The 13,631-nt window shown below is 42.6% G+C and overlaps 1 protein-coding gene across 4 annotated transcripts; it reads left to right on the top strand.

Moving 5' to 3' along the window:
- Positions 1-3,916: 3,916 nt before the first annotated feature.
- Positions 3,917-13,532, top strand: trabd (TraB domain containing). 4 transcript variants are annotated; one of them, XM_055939826.1, is made up of 10 exons: positions 3,917-4,000; positions 4,857-4,933; positions 5,285-5,354; positions 5,776-5,942; positions 7,969-8,109; positions 11,318-11,428; positions 11,656-11,795; positions 12,101-12,273; positions 12,653-12,749; positions 12,888-13,532. In XM_055939826.1, the coding sequence occupies exons 2-10, from the start codon at positions 4,910-4,912 to the stop codon at positions 13,066-13,068; spliced, it is 1,104 nt and encodes a 367-aa protein (XP_055795801.1). In that variant the 5' UTR covers positions 3,917-4,000; positions 4,857-4,909; the 3' UTR covers positions 13,069-13,532. The 4 variants fall into 4 exon arrangements, with proteins under 4 accessions (XP_055795801.1, XP_055795802.1, XP_055795804.1 ...); XM_055939827.1 differs by having other exon boundaries at positions 3,935-3,976; XM_055939829.1 differs by having other exon boundaries at positions 3,970-3,988.
- The last annotated feature ends 99 nt before the right edge of the window (positions 13,533-13,631 follow it).

Raw genomic sequence — 13,631 nt, 5'->3', positions numbered from 1 at the left:
TCCTGGAGGCTCTGTCTGGGTAGATCTCCTTGGGCACAGATCTATGAACAGTTTATCCACCCCAAATCCTAGTCCAAGTAAAACAGGTGAAAGATACAAAACTACTTCTTAAGGCAATGTTGGGTGGTGTTTCTGGTGATGGAGTCAAAAGTTGTCTGTGACTATGATGTAGTCTGAGTAATAAACGTTTTTTGTTAAGATAAAAGTTGAACAAGAGTTCTTTGTATAAATGTTTTTGCAATTAATAGCATATGCTTAGAAATATAATTATATGGCATTTGTTTGCACAACAAAATAATAAGAACTACAAATCTATATTACTATAACGCTCGTCTTCCTCCTCTTCTGAGGAGGAGTAGGAAGGATCGGAGGACCAATGCGCAGCGTGGTAAGTGTCCATATTTTAATAAAGAAATAGAACACTGAACAAAAAACAACAAAGTGAACGAACGAAAACTAAACAGTCCCGTATGGTGAAAACACAGACACAGGAACAATCACCCACAACACACAATGACAAACAGGCTACCTAAATATGGCTCCCAATCAGAGACAACGACTGACACCTGCCTCTGATTGAGAACCATATTAGGCCAAACACATAGAAACAGAAAAACATAGAAAAAGGAAAATAGACTACCCACCCAACTCACGCCCTGACCATACTAAAACAAAGACATAACAACAAAACTAAGGTCAGAACGTGACAATTACCACTAGTGGTGTAAAGTACTGAAGTAAAAATACTTTAAAGTGCTACTTAAGTAGTTTTTTAAGGTATCTGTACTTTACTTGACTATTTATATTTTTGACAACTTTTACTTTTACTCCACTACATTCCTAAATAAAATAATGTACTTTTTACTCCAAACATTTTCCCTGACACCCAAAAGCACTTGTTGCATGTTCAATGCTTAGCAGGACAGGAAAATGGTCCAATTCAATTATCAAGAGAACATCCCTGGTCAAATCAAATTGTATTTGTCACATGCACCGAATACAACAGGTGTAGACTTTACAAGCCCTGAACCAACAATGCAGTTTTAAGAAAAATAAGTGTTAAGTAAAAAAATAGATAAGTAAAAACAAAAAAAATGAAAGTAAGTAATTAAAGAGCAGCAGTAAAATAACAATAGCGAGGCTATATACAGGGGGTACTGGTACAGAGTCAATGTGCGGGGGCAGCGGTTTGTCGAGGTAATATGTACATGTAGGTAAAGTTATTAAAGTGACTATGCATAAATGATAAACAACACAGAGTAGCAGCAGCGTAAAAGATGCGGGGTGGCAATGCAAATAGTCTGGGTAGCCACTTGATTAGGTGTTCAGGACTCATATGGTTTGGGAGTAAAAGCTGTTAAGCCTTTTGGACCTAGACTTGGCGCTCTGGTACCGCTTGCCATGCGGTAGCAGAGAGAACAGTCTATGACTAGGGTGGCTGGAGTCTTTGACAATTTTTAGGGCCTTCCTCTGACACCGCCTGGTATAGAGGTCTTGGATGGCAGGAAGCTTGGCCCCAGTGATGTACTGGGCCGTACGCACTACCCTCTGTAATGCCTTGTGGTCGAAGGCCGAGCAGTTGCCATACCAGGCAGTGATGCAACCAGTCAGGATGCTCTCGATGGTGCAGCCGTATAACTTTTTGAGGATCTGAGGACCCATGCCAAATCTTTTCAGTCTCCTGAGGGGGACTAGGCTCTGTCGTGCCCTCTTCACAACTGTCTTGGTGTGTTGGACCATGATAGTTTGTTGGTTATGTGGACTCCAAGGAACTTGAAGATCTCAACCTGCTCAACTACAGTCCCGTCAATGAGAATGGGAGCGTGATCAGTCCTCCTTTTCCTGCAGTCCGCAGCCATCTCCTTTGTCTTGATCACGTTGAGGGAGAAGTTGTTGTCTTGGCACCTCACGGGCCAGGTCTCTGACCTCCCTATAGGCTGTCTCATCGTTGTCGGTGATCAGGCCTACCACTGTTGTGTCATCGGCAAACTTAATGATAGTGTTGGAGTCGTGCCTGGCCATGCAGTCATGAGTGAACAGGGAGTACAGTCATGGCCAAAAGTGTTGAGAATGACACAAATATAAATTTTCACAAAGTTTGATACTTCAGTGTCTTTAGATATTTTTGTCAGATATTACTATGGAATACTGAAGTATAATTACAAGCATTTCATAAGTGTCAAAGGCTTTAATTGACAAATACATGAAGTTGATGCAAAGAGTCAATATTTGCAGTGTTGACCCTTCTTTTTCAAGACCTCTGCAATCCGCCCTGGCATGCTGTCAATTAACTTCTGGGCCGCATCCTGACTGATGGCAGCCCATTCTTGCATAATCAATGCTTGGAGTTTGTCAGAATTTGTGGGTTTTTGTTTGTCCACCCGCCTCTTGAGGATTGACCACAAGTTCTCAATGGGATTAAGGTCTAGGGAGTTTCCTGGCCATGGACCCAAAATATCGATGTTTTGTTCCCCGAGCCCCAGCTCCATCATGCTGGAAAAGGCATTGTTTGTCACCAAACTGTTCCTGGATGGTTGGGCGAAGTTGCTCTCGGAGGATGTGTTGGTACCATTCTTTATTCATGGCTGTGTTCTTAGGCAAAATTGTGAGTGAGCCCACTCCCTTGGCTGAGAAGCAACCCCACACATGAATGGTCTCAGGATGCTTTACTGTTGACATGACACAGGACTGATGGTAGCGCTCACCTTGTCTTCTCCGGACAAGCTTTTTTCCGGATGCCCCAAACAATCGGAAAGGGGATTCATCAGAGAAAATGACTTTACCCCAGTCCTCAGCAGTCCAATCCCTGTACCCTTTGCAGAATATCAGTCTGTCCCTGATGTATTTCCTGGAGAGAAGTGGCTTTTTTGCTGCCCTTCTTGACACCAGGCCATCCTCCAAAAGTCTTTGCATCACTGTGCGTGCAGATGCACTCACACCTGCCTGCTGTCATTCCTGAGCAAGCTCTGTACTGGTGGTGCCCCGATCCCGCAGCTGAATCAACTATAGGAGACGGTCCTGGCGCTTGCTGGACTTTCTTGGGCGCCCTGAAGCCTTCTTCACAACAATTGAACCGCTCTCCTTGAAGTTCTTGATGATCTGATAAATGGTTGATTAAGGTGCAATCTTACTGGCAGCAATATCTTTGCCTGTGAAGCCGTTTTTGTGCAAAGCAATGATGACGGGATGTGTTTCCTTGCAGGTAACCATGATTGACAGAGGAAGAACAATGATTCCAAGCACCACCCTCCTTTTGAAGCTTCCAGTCTGTCAGCATGACAGAGTGATCTCCAGCCTTGTCCTCGTCAGCACTCACACCTGTGTTAACGAGAGAATCACTGACACGATGTCAGCTGGTCCTTTTGTGGCAGGGTTGAAATGCAGTGGAAATGTTTTTTGGGGATTCAGTTAATTTGCATGGCAAAGAGGGACTTTGCAATTAATTGCAATTCATCTGATCTCTCTTCATAACATTCTGGAGTATATGCAAATTGCCATCATACAAACTGAGGCAGCAGACTTTGTGAATATTAATATTTGTGTCCTTCTCAAAACTTTTGGCCACGACTGTACAGTAGGGGACTGAGCACGTCTGCGTGTTATCCCTACTGCCTCTGATCTGGAGGACTCACTAACACAAATGTTTTGTTTGTAAATTAGGTCTGTGATTTGTGGTGTGCCCCAGGCTATATGTAAAAAATATGTCTTGTGCTAATTATAAGCAATTTGAAATAATTTATACTTTTTCTTTTGATACTTAAGTATATTTAAAACCAAATACTTTTAGACTTTTACTCAAGCAATATTTTTCTGGGTGACTTTCACTTTACTTGAGTCATTTTCTATTAAGGTATCTCTACTTTTACTCAAGTATGATAATAGGGTGCTTTTTCACGCACTCAAATCTCAATTGAACTACAAGTACCAGAAGACAACGTTAACAAACGAGTCGAACACATCATTGGTCGAAGTGCAGGTGAGAGCACAGGTTGGCTAACTTGTAAGTTTTATTTTATGAATGTTTAACATTGTAAGCTGTAGTTATTATATGTTCATTACAAATTGATATGACATTGTTTACCAAGTAGTTAGCAGCAGTTAGCCAGCTAACCGATATGTCAGCTGTTAGCTAGTAGTAAGCTAGCTGCTAGTCGGCGAGTAGTACGCTAGTTAGCTTGGGCCAACTTGCTAACTTAATGAATAATGTTCGTTCGTTTGTCTAGCTAGCTAGATAATATGTGGAAACGAGGGGAATATCAGCTAAGGGTGCCAATGTTTTGTCTCTTACCAGCAGGTTTGACAGCTTTAGCTAGCTAACGTGACTTTGTAGCATGTGGTTAGCTAGCAAAATAGTTAGCTATGTCAACACTCTTGTGTGAAGGTGATGTAATCGTGTTGAAGTACGCAGCTACATGCAGCAGGAGAGCGTTTAGCCATGACCGGGCTTTAAAAAGGGGCCACTAAGCTAACGTTAGGCAGTTTGCTCATGATATTTGTCTATACACTATAACGTTACTGTCACAGTAAAACCTGGCTCACAAATTGTCTTATCTACTAGAATTAGCTACCTGTGACAGGTAACGTTAACTAGCCGGTTTTATTTTCCAGCCAACTTTGTCGCTAGTGAGAATGGGTAGTTTATTTATGGTTTGGTACACTGCACATATATCTAGTTAGCAAACGTCAACAATTGAGGAACTTGAATCGGGGCCTTAGCTTAGTCACAAAATAAGCATCACAGCTGATAGCATTGCAGAGAAAAGCAATTTTGGTCAACAAACTTACTTGATGAATTTGGCTAAATGCATTAATACATTTGGCCATACTCTTTTCTCCTGTTTTGCTTTCCTTTTCAGTAAGGAAGGTGGGACATAGCTTTAGTTTTTGCCCAGCTCTCAAAGGCTGAATCATGGACCAAGACAACAACTCTGAGGTAAGTTTGGGGACTGCGGGACATGGGTCACTGCATAATGCTTTGACAGCTGTTATTTTGATCATTTTAAAAAGGCCCACAGAGTACAGCTTCCAACACATCTGTTATGGCCCATACAGCTGTGATATTTGAAGCTCTATGCTGATCATAATACATTAAGCAAAACAAACAAACATTCTTAGAATTTTGTCCTGTTCCTGTACTTAACGTTGATGTTAATTGTCTAAGATTCAGTGTCGCAATAAATCTGGCTACTAAGCCTTTGAGCACATTGACAAAATGTTTTCGTTGACATGTACACTTTTAGAATGACTTAATGACTACATATGCTTTTTAACTTCTTTTTTTTAGGATGAGTTGGTAGGTCCCTTTGAAGATGCGTCTGAAGATGAGTCACTGCCTAGTCGTCCCCCTGGACTCTGTGAGTGCCCTTATTTACGTAAAATGTATTTACTTTTTTCTCCGTCTGCTTGTCACCAAAAGCTCATATTGTTTCACAATGCCCATGTGAGAGAAAAAGGGGAACCGTCCTTTACTTTCCAAGCTTTGAAACTAGTATCTATGTTCTCTTTGTCTGTGAAGTCTTCCCACAGCGATGTTATGTTTGAAAGTCTGTTCTAACTTGTTTGTAACCTTTATTTCAGTAGGCTACAACATGCACTGTTCACTCTACCCATATCTGACAATCACATTCCTTTGGCATATCGAAGTATGTTGTATTTCCTGCCAGCCAATTCAGTGATGTAGGAACTAAAGGTTCTTTCCGTTCTTGTCTTTGTCTTTCGCTCTTACTTGCTCTATTTCTCTCCCCTTCCACCTCTCCCTGGCTGGTTCCTTTATAGCGGACTCTGAGGCGGTGGAGCTGCTATGGCAGGTGCGTGCCCAGCGGCGCCAGTCCTCCCCAGAACTCCCTGAAACAGTCACCCGGCTGACTGCCCCAGATGGCAGCCTGCTCTACTTGGTAGGCACCGCCCACTTCAGTGACAGCAGCAAGAAGGACGTGGCCACGGTGAGCACAACAAATCTGACATGCAAGCATTAAGGGCTGTTTTCCTTGACACAGCTTATCCTAGCCAGTTTGGCCGGACAAAGTTCAATTACTACTTAACGGATGCCCCGCCTCACTTTTCTCCACACACTGAAAAAAATAAAAAAGATTCATATGTTATTTTTTGGGGCAATCTATTGGGGCAATCTCTTTGTTTATAATGCACTGTCTGCTCTCCCTTGATGCTTTCCCAAGTTGATGCCCAAGAGACCAAACAACCTCAGATCACTCGCTCAGATCAATTTCGAGCCTCTGATTGGACAGTGAAATACACACACACTCGCACCTGCAGGAGACATGCAGATGTTTAATTTCTCTTTCATGCAGTCATGGCTGAAGCCAGCATAAATTCATACTATTTATGTGTCCAGGTTAAACGTAGGATGTCCCTCATAATAAACAAACAGTTGGTTAAATTCATGGTTATTGCATCATTTTCAGATTAATAAGAAGCGATTTAATAGACGAAACAGCAATGTAACTTAACCAATTGAATGGCCAGAGTTCAGGGCATTCATCAGCAAAGACACAGTGCAAGCTGATAGTATTTTGGACAACTAAATTGAAGTCAATATGATTGCTGAAATCGAAGTGTGTCAGCTGTATGGTGATTTGCGATTCATAACTTACATTTTACCGGTACTACCAGTAGTAGTAGGCCAACCGATAACACCACAACAGAATGCGTTGATGTGATGATGCGCTGCTGACAACAGCTAGCATGTCCAGCAAAATACATTGCCAGTAGCACGCACACACTTTGTGCAGATCAGCAGGTGGGGCTTTTCGTGGCAGCCAGACGAGACAATCGAAGGAGGATGCGGTGAGCAAAGTTACTGGGCTCGAATTTAGTCATGCTTGATCTATATAGATTGATGCTTCTAATTGTGCACGTTATAAACATTTTTTTTGTTGTTGATGATGATAGGTTATACTCTATGGCTGGATTTATAAAAATGTTCCCATGCTACATTTAATTTGGCAGACTTAACTTGATTGACCTTCTTTCTACAAGGCCTACTAGTATATGAGGCCTAATCATATTTGTATGAATATTTTGTTAATGCCTAGGCTATAGAGATGCATTCAGGTAATTAACTCATTACTATGCACATTTTAATTTGATTACAATTATTTATTGTCATTCTTTCTTGAATTTGTTAGGCTATACAATTAAGTAGATTAATGAACTGATACATTCATACAACTTTTTTTTGAATAATTTTTGAATATGATGAATGAATATTGCATTATATTATACATCCTATGTGAATAATGTTCATTAATGTTGTGTATTATTAAAAATCTGAAAATCAGTCTGAAATAGGATAAATATTCTATTGTTCATGTCCATATAGCCTTGGACAATGTGGTAAAGTACTGTTATTCCTTATCCACCTAATTATATAAAAAATATATTTTCGGGGGGAAATCTGTTAAACAGTGAATACATTTCGTCTGGCCTTACTAAAAAGTATGCCGAATGAGGAATCTCCATTCAAATACATTTTTGAACTAGACAGAATCTGTGTCTGGGAAACCGGCCTTAAATGATTGTCATAGGTATCTCCTGGAATGTCCTCTGAGTTTGTTCAAATTCATGGGATTCATACATTTTCTAAATGATTGTCCTTCAGATACACCCTGAAGTAATGATTGAATAAAAAGTATTCTGAAATCTGCCAATCAGAACTATCTATTTAACCTTTTTTCAACCAGGCAAGTCAGTTAAGAACAAATTACTATGACATCCCCCTTATACATTTCCTGGTTTCCCAGACTCCTGTTTGTTTTGTTCCCTCAGGCAAAATCCATTCTATTGTCAGTCTTGTACTTCTACCTTTCTCTCTCTTACCGCCCTTGCTCCCCTTTCTCCCCTTCCTCTCCTTCTACCCCCTTTCCCTGTTTTCCTCCTCTCCTTATCCTCCCACTCTCTCCTACCCCTTTCTCCCCTGTCCCCTTTGTTTGCCTTCTTCCCCACCCTCAGACGATCCGTGCAGTGCAGCCAGACGTGGTGGTGGTGGAGCTGTGCCAGTACAGGGTGTCCATGCTGAAGATGGATGAGAAGACGCTGCTGAAGGAGGCCAAGGACATTAATCTGGACAAGGTCCAGCAGGCCATCAAACAGGTACCACTATTGGGGGGGGGGGGGATCAGCTTGGCTTTTTTTGGCCCTGGAATCAGTAAAAAAAAAAAATTCTCTAATCCTGTGTCATTTAAATATATCACAACTGATAAATCTACGATAATCAAGAATTTCAATAGGCATTTTTCTAACGCTGGCTAGTGGACCCAAACTGTTAGAAATGTATATCTATCCTACCCTGCCTTTCTAAAGTCTTCAAAAGCCAAGTTAACAAACAGATCACCGCCCATTTTGAATCACACCGTACCTTCTCCACTATGCAATCTGGTTTCCGAGCGGGTCATGGGTGCCCCTCAGCCACGCTCAAGGTCCTAAACGATATCATAACCGCCATCGATAAAAGACAATACTGTGCAGCTGTCTTCATCGACCTGGCCAACGCTTTCGACTCTGTCAATCACCGCATTCTTATCAGCAGACTTAACAGCCTTGGTTTCTCAAATGACTGCCTCGACTTGTTCACTAACTACTTCTCAGATAGTTCAGTGTATAAAATCGGAGGGCCTGTTGTCCGGACCTCTGGCAGTCTCTATGGGGGTGCCACAGGGTTCAATTCTCGGGCCTACTCTTTTCTCTGTATACATCAATGATGTCGCTCTTGCTGCTGGTGATTCTCTGATCCACCTCTACACAGATGACACCATTCTGTATACTTCTGGACCTTCTTTGGACACTGTGTTAACTAACCTCCAGATGAGCTTCAATGCCATACAACTCTCCTTCCGTAGCCTACAACTACTCTTAAATGCAAGTAAAACTAAATGCATGCTCTTCAACCGATTTGCTGCGGTTCTGACTTAGAATTTGTGGACAACTACAAATACCTAGGTGTCTGGTTAGACTGTAAACTATCCTTCCAGACTCACATTAAGCATCTCCAATCCAAAATGAAATCTAGTATCGGCTTCCTATTTTGCAACAAAGCCTCCTTCACTCATGCTGTCATTTACAAAATAGCCTCTAACACTCTACTCAGCAAATTGGATGTAGTCTTTCACAGTGCCATCCGTTTTGTCACCAAAGCCCCATATACTACCCACCACTGCGACCTGTATGCTCTCGTTGGCTGGCCCTCGCTTCATATTCGTTGCCAAACCCACTGGCTCCAGGTCATCTATAAGTCTTTGCTAGGTAAATCCCTGCCTTTTCTCAGCTCACTGGCCACCGTAGCAGCACTCACCCGTAGGACGCGCTCCAGCAGGTATATTTCACTGGTCATCCCGAAAGCCAACTCCTCCTTTGGCCGCATTTCCTTACAGTTTTCTGCTGCCAATGACTGGAACGAATTGCAAACATCACTGAAGCTGGAGACCCATATCTCCCTCACTAACTTTAAGCATCAGCTGTCAGAGCAGCTTACCCATCATTGCACCTGTACACGGCCCATCTGTAAATAGCCCACCCAGCTACCTCATCCCCATATTGTTATTTATTTGTTTGATCCTTTGCACCCCATGATCTATACTTGCACATTCATCTTCTGCCCTATCACTACAGTGTTTAATTGCTAAATTGTAATAATTTCGCCACTATGGCCTATTTATAGCCTTACCTCCCTAACCTTACTACATTTGCACACACTGTATATAGATTTTTCTATTGTGTTATTGACTGTATGTTTGTTTTTCCCATGTGTAACTCTGTTTGTGTCGCAGTGCTTTGCTTTATCTTGGCCAGGTCGCAGTTGTAAATGAGAGCTTGTTCTCCACTGGCCTACCTGGTTAAATAAAGGTAAAATAAATATTGAACATGTTAACAGTATGTGCCCTATAGAATCAGTTTTGTTGAAATAACAAAACGGGTAGTGATATTGTATTTAACCAGGCAAGTCAATTAAGAACAAATTCTTATTTACAATTTTGGCCTGACAAGAAGTGAAATGCCTCCTATGGGGGGGCTGGGATAAAAAAAAAACACACCTCAATGTGAGACAAAATGGACAATGCAGACAGAAGACACTGGCAACCGCACAAATACAACAGCAAACAAACAGTGGGTGTGTGTGCGTACGTGCAGGCATGCGCGTGTGAAGTAACACAGCATGCTTCCTTACATAAGGCAACGCAAACATCGGGTGACTAATGGAAACAACTACGTGTCTCAACAACCGGTTCATCTACACTGCTCAAAAAAATATAGGGAACACTTAAACAACACAATGTAACTCCAAGTCAATCACACTTCTGTGAAATCAAACTGTCCACTTAGGAAGCAACACGGATTGACAATAAATTTCACATGCTGTTGTGCAAATGGAATAGACAAAAGGTGGAAATTATAGGCAATTAGCAAGACACCCCCCAAAACAGGAGTGATTCTGCAGGTGGTGACCACACACCACTTCTCAGTTCCTATGCTTCCTGGCTGATGTTTTGGTCACTTTTGAATGCTGGCGGTGCTCTCACTCTAGTGGTAGCATGAGACGGAGTCTACAACCCACACAAGTGGCTCAGGTAGTGCAGTTCATCCAGGATGGCACATTAATGCGAACTGTGGCAAAAAGGTTTGCTGTGTCTGTCAGCGTAGTGTCCAGAGCATGGAGGCGCTACCAGGAGACAGGCCAGTACATCAGGAGACGTGGAGGAGACCGTAGGAGGGCAACAACCCAGCAGCAGGACCGGTACCTCCGCCTTAGTGCAAGGAGGTGCACTGCCAGAGCCCTGCAAAATGACCTCCAGCAGGCCACAAATGTGCATGTGTCTGCTCAAACGGTCAGCATTGTGTTGTTTAAGTGTTCCCTTTATTTTTTTGAGTAGTGTATTTGTCCTTTGAACTCATCCAGGAACACCAGGTCCTAGACTTTTAGGTTGGCTTGGAGGGAATTCCAAGACCAGGGGGATGAGTAATGAAAGGACCCCTTTCCATGCTCAGTTCTAATTATCTAGACTGTTAGTATAGAACAAGATATTGAGATCTGAGCTTGTATGTGTTTTAATTGCTCTGCTAGAAGAGAGGATAGATAGGATGTTAACTTACAGTTTACCGTTTTGTCTCTTTGGTATTTTATTAGGATCCCCCTTTAGCTGTTGTAAAAGGAGCAGCTACTCTTCCTGGGGTCCACACAAAACATGAAACATAATACAGAATGACATAATACAGAACATCAATCGACAAGAACAGCTCAAGGACAGAACTACATACATCTTTCTCCTCCTATCTGTCCTTCCCCCTTTTTATTATGTCCTCACAGAATGGAGTGATGTCTGGCCTGATGCAGATCCTGCTGCTCAAAGTGTCAGCTCACATCACAGAGCAGCTGGGCATGGCTCCTGGAGGAGAGTTCAGGGAGGCCTTCAAACAGGTGATACATTCACGCACTCACTAAAAATAGTTCATCTTGATAAGGGTCACAGGTTTGTTCTCGCACAAGGTGTCAGGTCAAGGTCACAAATACTTTCAAATACACACTAATGTTCTTATCTCGCACAGCATAACATACTGAACTTAACACCCTCTTACCTGTTACCCACTAGGTACAGTAGTAGTAAGGTTGTATGTAAAGACCCTCCCTCCCTTCTCTCCACCCAGGCGGGCCGAGTGCCCTTCTGCAAGTTCCACCTGGGGGACCGGCCCATCCCGGTGACATTCAAACGGGCCATCGCTGCTCTCAGTCTGTGGCAAAAAGCCAGACTGGCCTGGGGCCTGTGCTTCCTGTCAGACCCCATCAGGTACAATAACCTGACAGTTACTCCTCTCTAGTGTCTAGGTTAAGTCAACAGCTTACTCCGCTATACACTTCCTCTCAGTATTTCCTTTGCTTAGTATGTAGTAAGATTAGAGCAGAAATATTATTAGGGTGGTACTGTATTTAGTAATATCCAATTTAATAATATATTTAATTTATATAGGGCTTACTTTATTTACCTGAATACAAATGATAGCAAGCAATTGGGAATTAATTTGGGGACTTGGTTAAACCCAGTTGGTACAATGCTTTTGTTATTGCAATATGTTTGTTGTTGTTGGGTGTCAGTAAGGAGGACGTGGAGAAGTGCAAACAGAAGGACCTGCTGGAGCAGACGATGCTAGAGATGATTGGCGAGTTCCCCGCTCTCCACCAGACCATTGTGGCTGAGCGAGACATCTACCTCACACACACGCTCCGCCAGGCCGCACGCTGTGTGGAGGCGCCCCCCAATGCCCAGAGTGAGTATCACAGCATCTGCATGTTTCACTTTTCACAGGAGGAAGTCCAGACAAGTTTCTCCATTAGTCTGTTCACACTGCTCATGGGAAAAACACTACCATATCATTGGTTGTAGTCTGCGCAAGATTGCAATTAAACCAATGAAAAGACTTACTTTCTGGCATAGTTTTCCGTCAGCAGTTTGAATGGACCCTTACTCTGAAAGATGGACGAGCTGGGTTATTGTGTCTGTGTTTTGCACACTGCCAAAGATGCCAATTAAGTTTATTCTCAACTCCTAATGTATCTATGCATAATAGATGGACTGTTACAGACCAATGTTTTTTGGGAACATGGATGCCATTTCAGCTGGATAAATTCGCTTGTTTCTTGTAACAGAAGTGCCTGCTGTGGTGGTGGGAGTGGTGGGGATGGGACACGTCCCTGGCATCGAGAGGAACTGGGAGAAGGAGCTCAACATTCAGGAGATCATGAGGTGTGTGTATCTTTCTTAGCAGTCTAGAAGTTATTACTACTTATATTATAGAGCAATAGAATCATTGTATTTCGGCATCTTCTAACTTTTATGAGTTAATATTGACCTCTTTCTTTTGCTTTTCTGTGTGACTGTCAGTGTTGCGCCCCCATCTCGTTTTGGCTGGATGTTGCGCACGGTGCTGAAGGCTGGGGTGATAGGAGTACTGGGATACGCCTGCTACCGTGCAGGAGGGGGCATGGGGAGGGCTCTTCTTTCCCTACCCGCTGTCCAATCACTACTGGACAACCTGCGACCACTGCCCCCAGCAGCGGCTTGACCCCTCCTATACCTATGACATGAACAATCCCCTCTAGTATGAAAACAATGCATCTACCACCAATGGCCTTATTGACAGGAGGAGGGGTTAGAGGTCAAGGTTCACCTCCTACCCTATGAACTGACATGGACTTAAGGGGTTTGAGGGCTTGAGCTGCCCTCCCTCTCGTTTCCTTCCTTCCTCTCCTCCATGTCCCTGTGGAACACAGAACAGTACTGCCAAAGAAACCATGACAGTACTCTTATTTTATTTTTGTATATTTAAAAAAAGAAATGGCAAAAGAAGGATTTTTGTAAGATTTACAAATGTTTTTCCATTTATATTACATCTGCTATCCCCCACATTCCAATTGATGTTACATTGAAATTTGAGATTTTGGTGCATATGGTCTTTGAAGTTGATATTATTGCCCCAAGTCATTATATATAAAAAATAAACTGGGTGGTTTGAGCCCTGAATGCTGATTGGCTGACAGCCATGGTATATCAGACCATATACCATGGGTATTACAAAGCATTTCTTTTTACTTCTCTAATTACATTGGTAACCAGTTTTATAATAGC

Source organism: Salvelinus fontinalis, chromosome 12 (genome assembly GCF_029448725.1).
Source record: "Salvelinus fontinalis isolate EN_2023a chromosome 12, ASM2944872v1, whole genome shotgun sequence".
NCBI classification, from domain to species: Eukaryota; Metazoa; Chordata; class Actinopteri; order Salmoniformes; family Salmonidae; genus Salvelinus; species Salvelinus fontinalis.
Note: the sequence above shows the minus strand (reverse complement) of the source record. Positions and strands in the feature narration are given on the sequence as shown.

What these genes read in the sequence shown, in the direction of transcription:
- trabd (XM_055939826.1), top strand. Translation starts at nt 4,910, where the DNA reads ATGGACCAAGACAACAACTCTGAG. An exon ending in TCCAGCAGGCCATCAAACAG is followed by an intron (nt 8,110 to 11,317) that starts GTACCACTATTG and finishes ATGTCCTCACAG; the next exon opens with AATGGAGTGATGTCTGGCCT. An exon ending in AACATTCAGGAGATCATGAG is followed by an intron (nt 12,750 to 12,887) that starts GTGTGTGTATCT and finishes TGTGACTGTCAG; the next exon opens with TGTTGCGCCCCCATCTCGTT.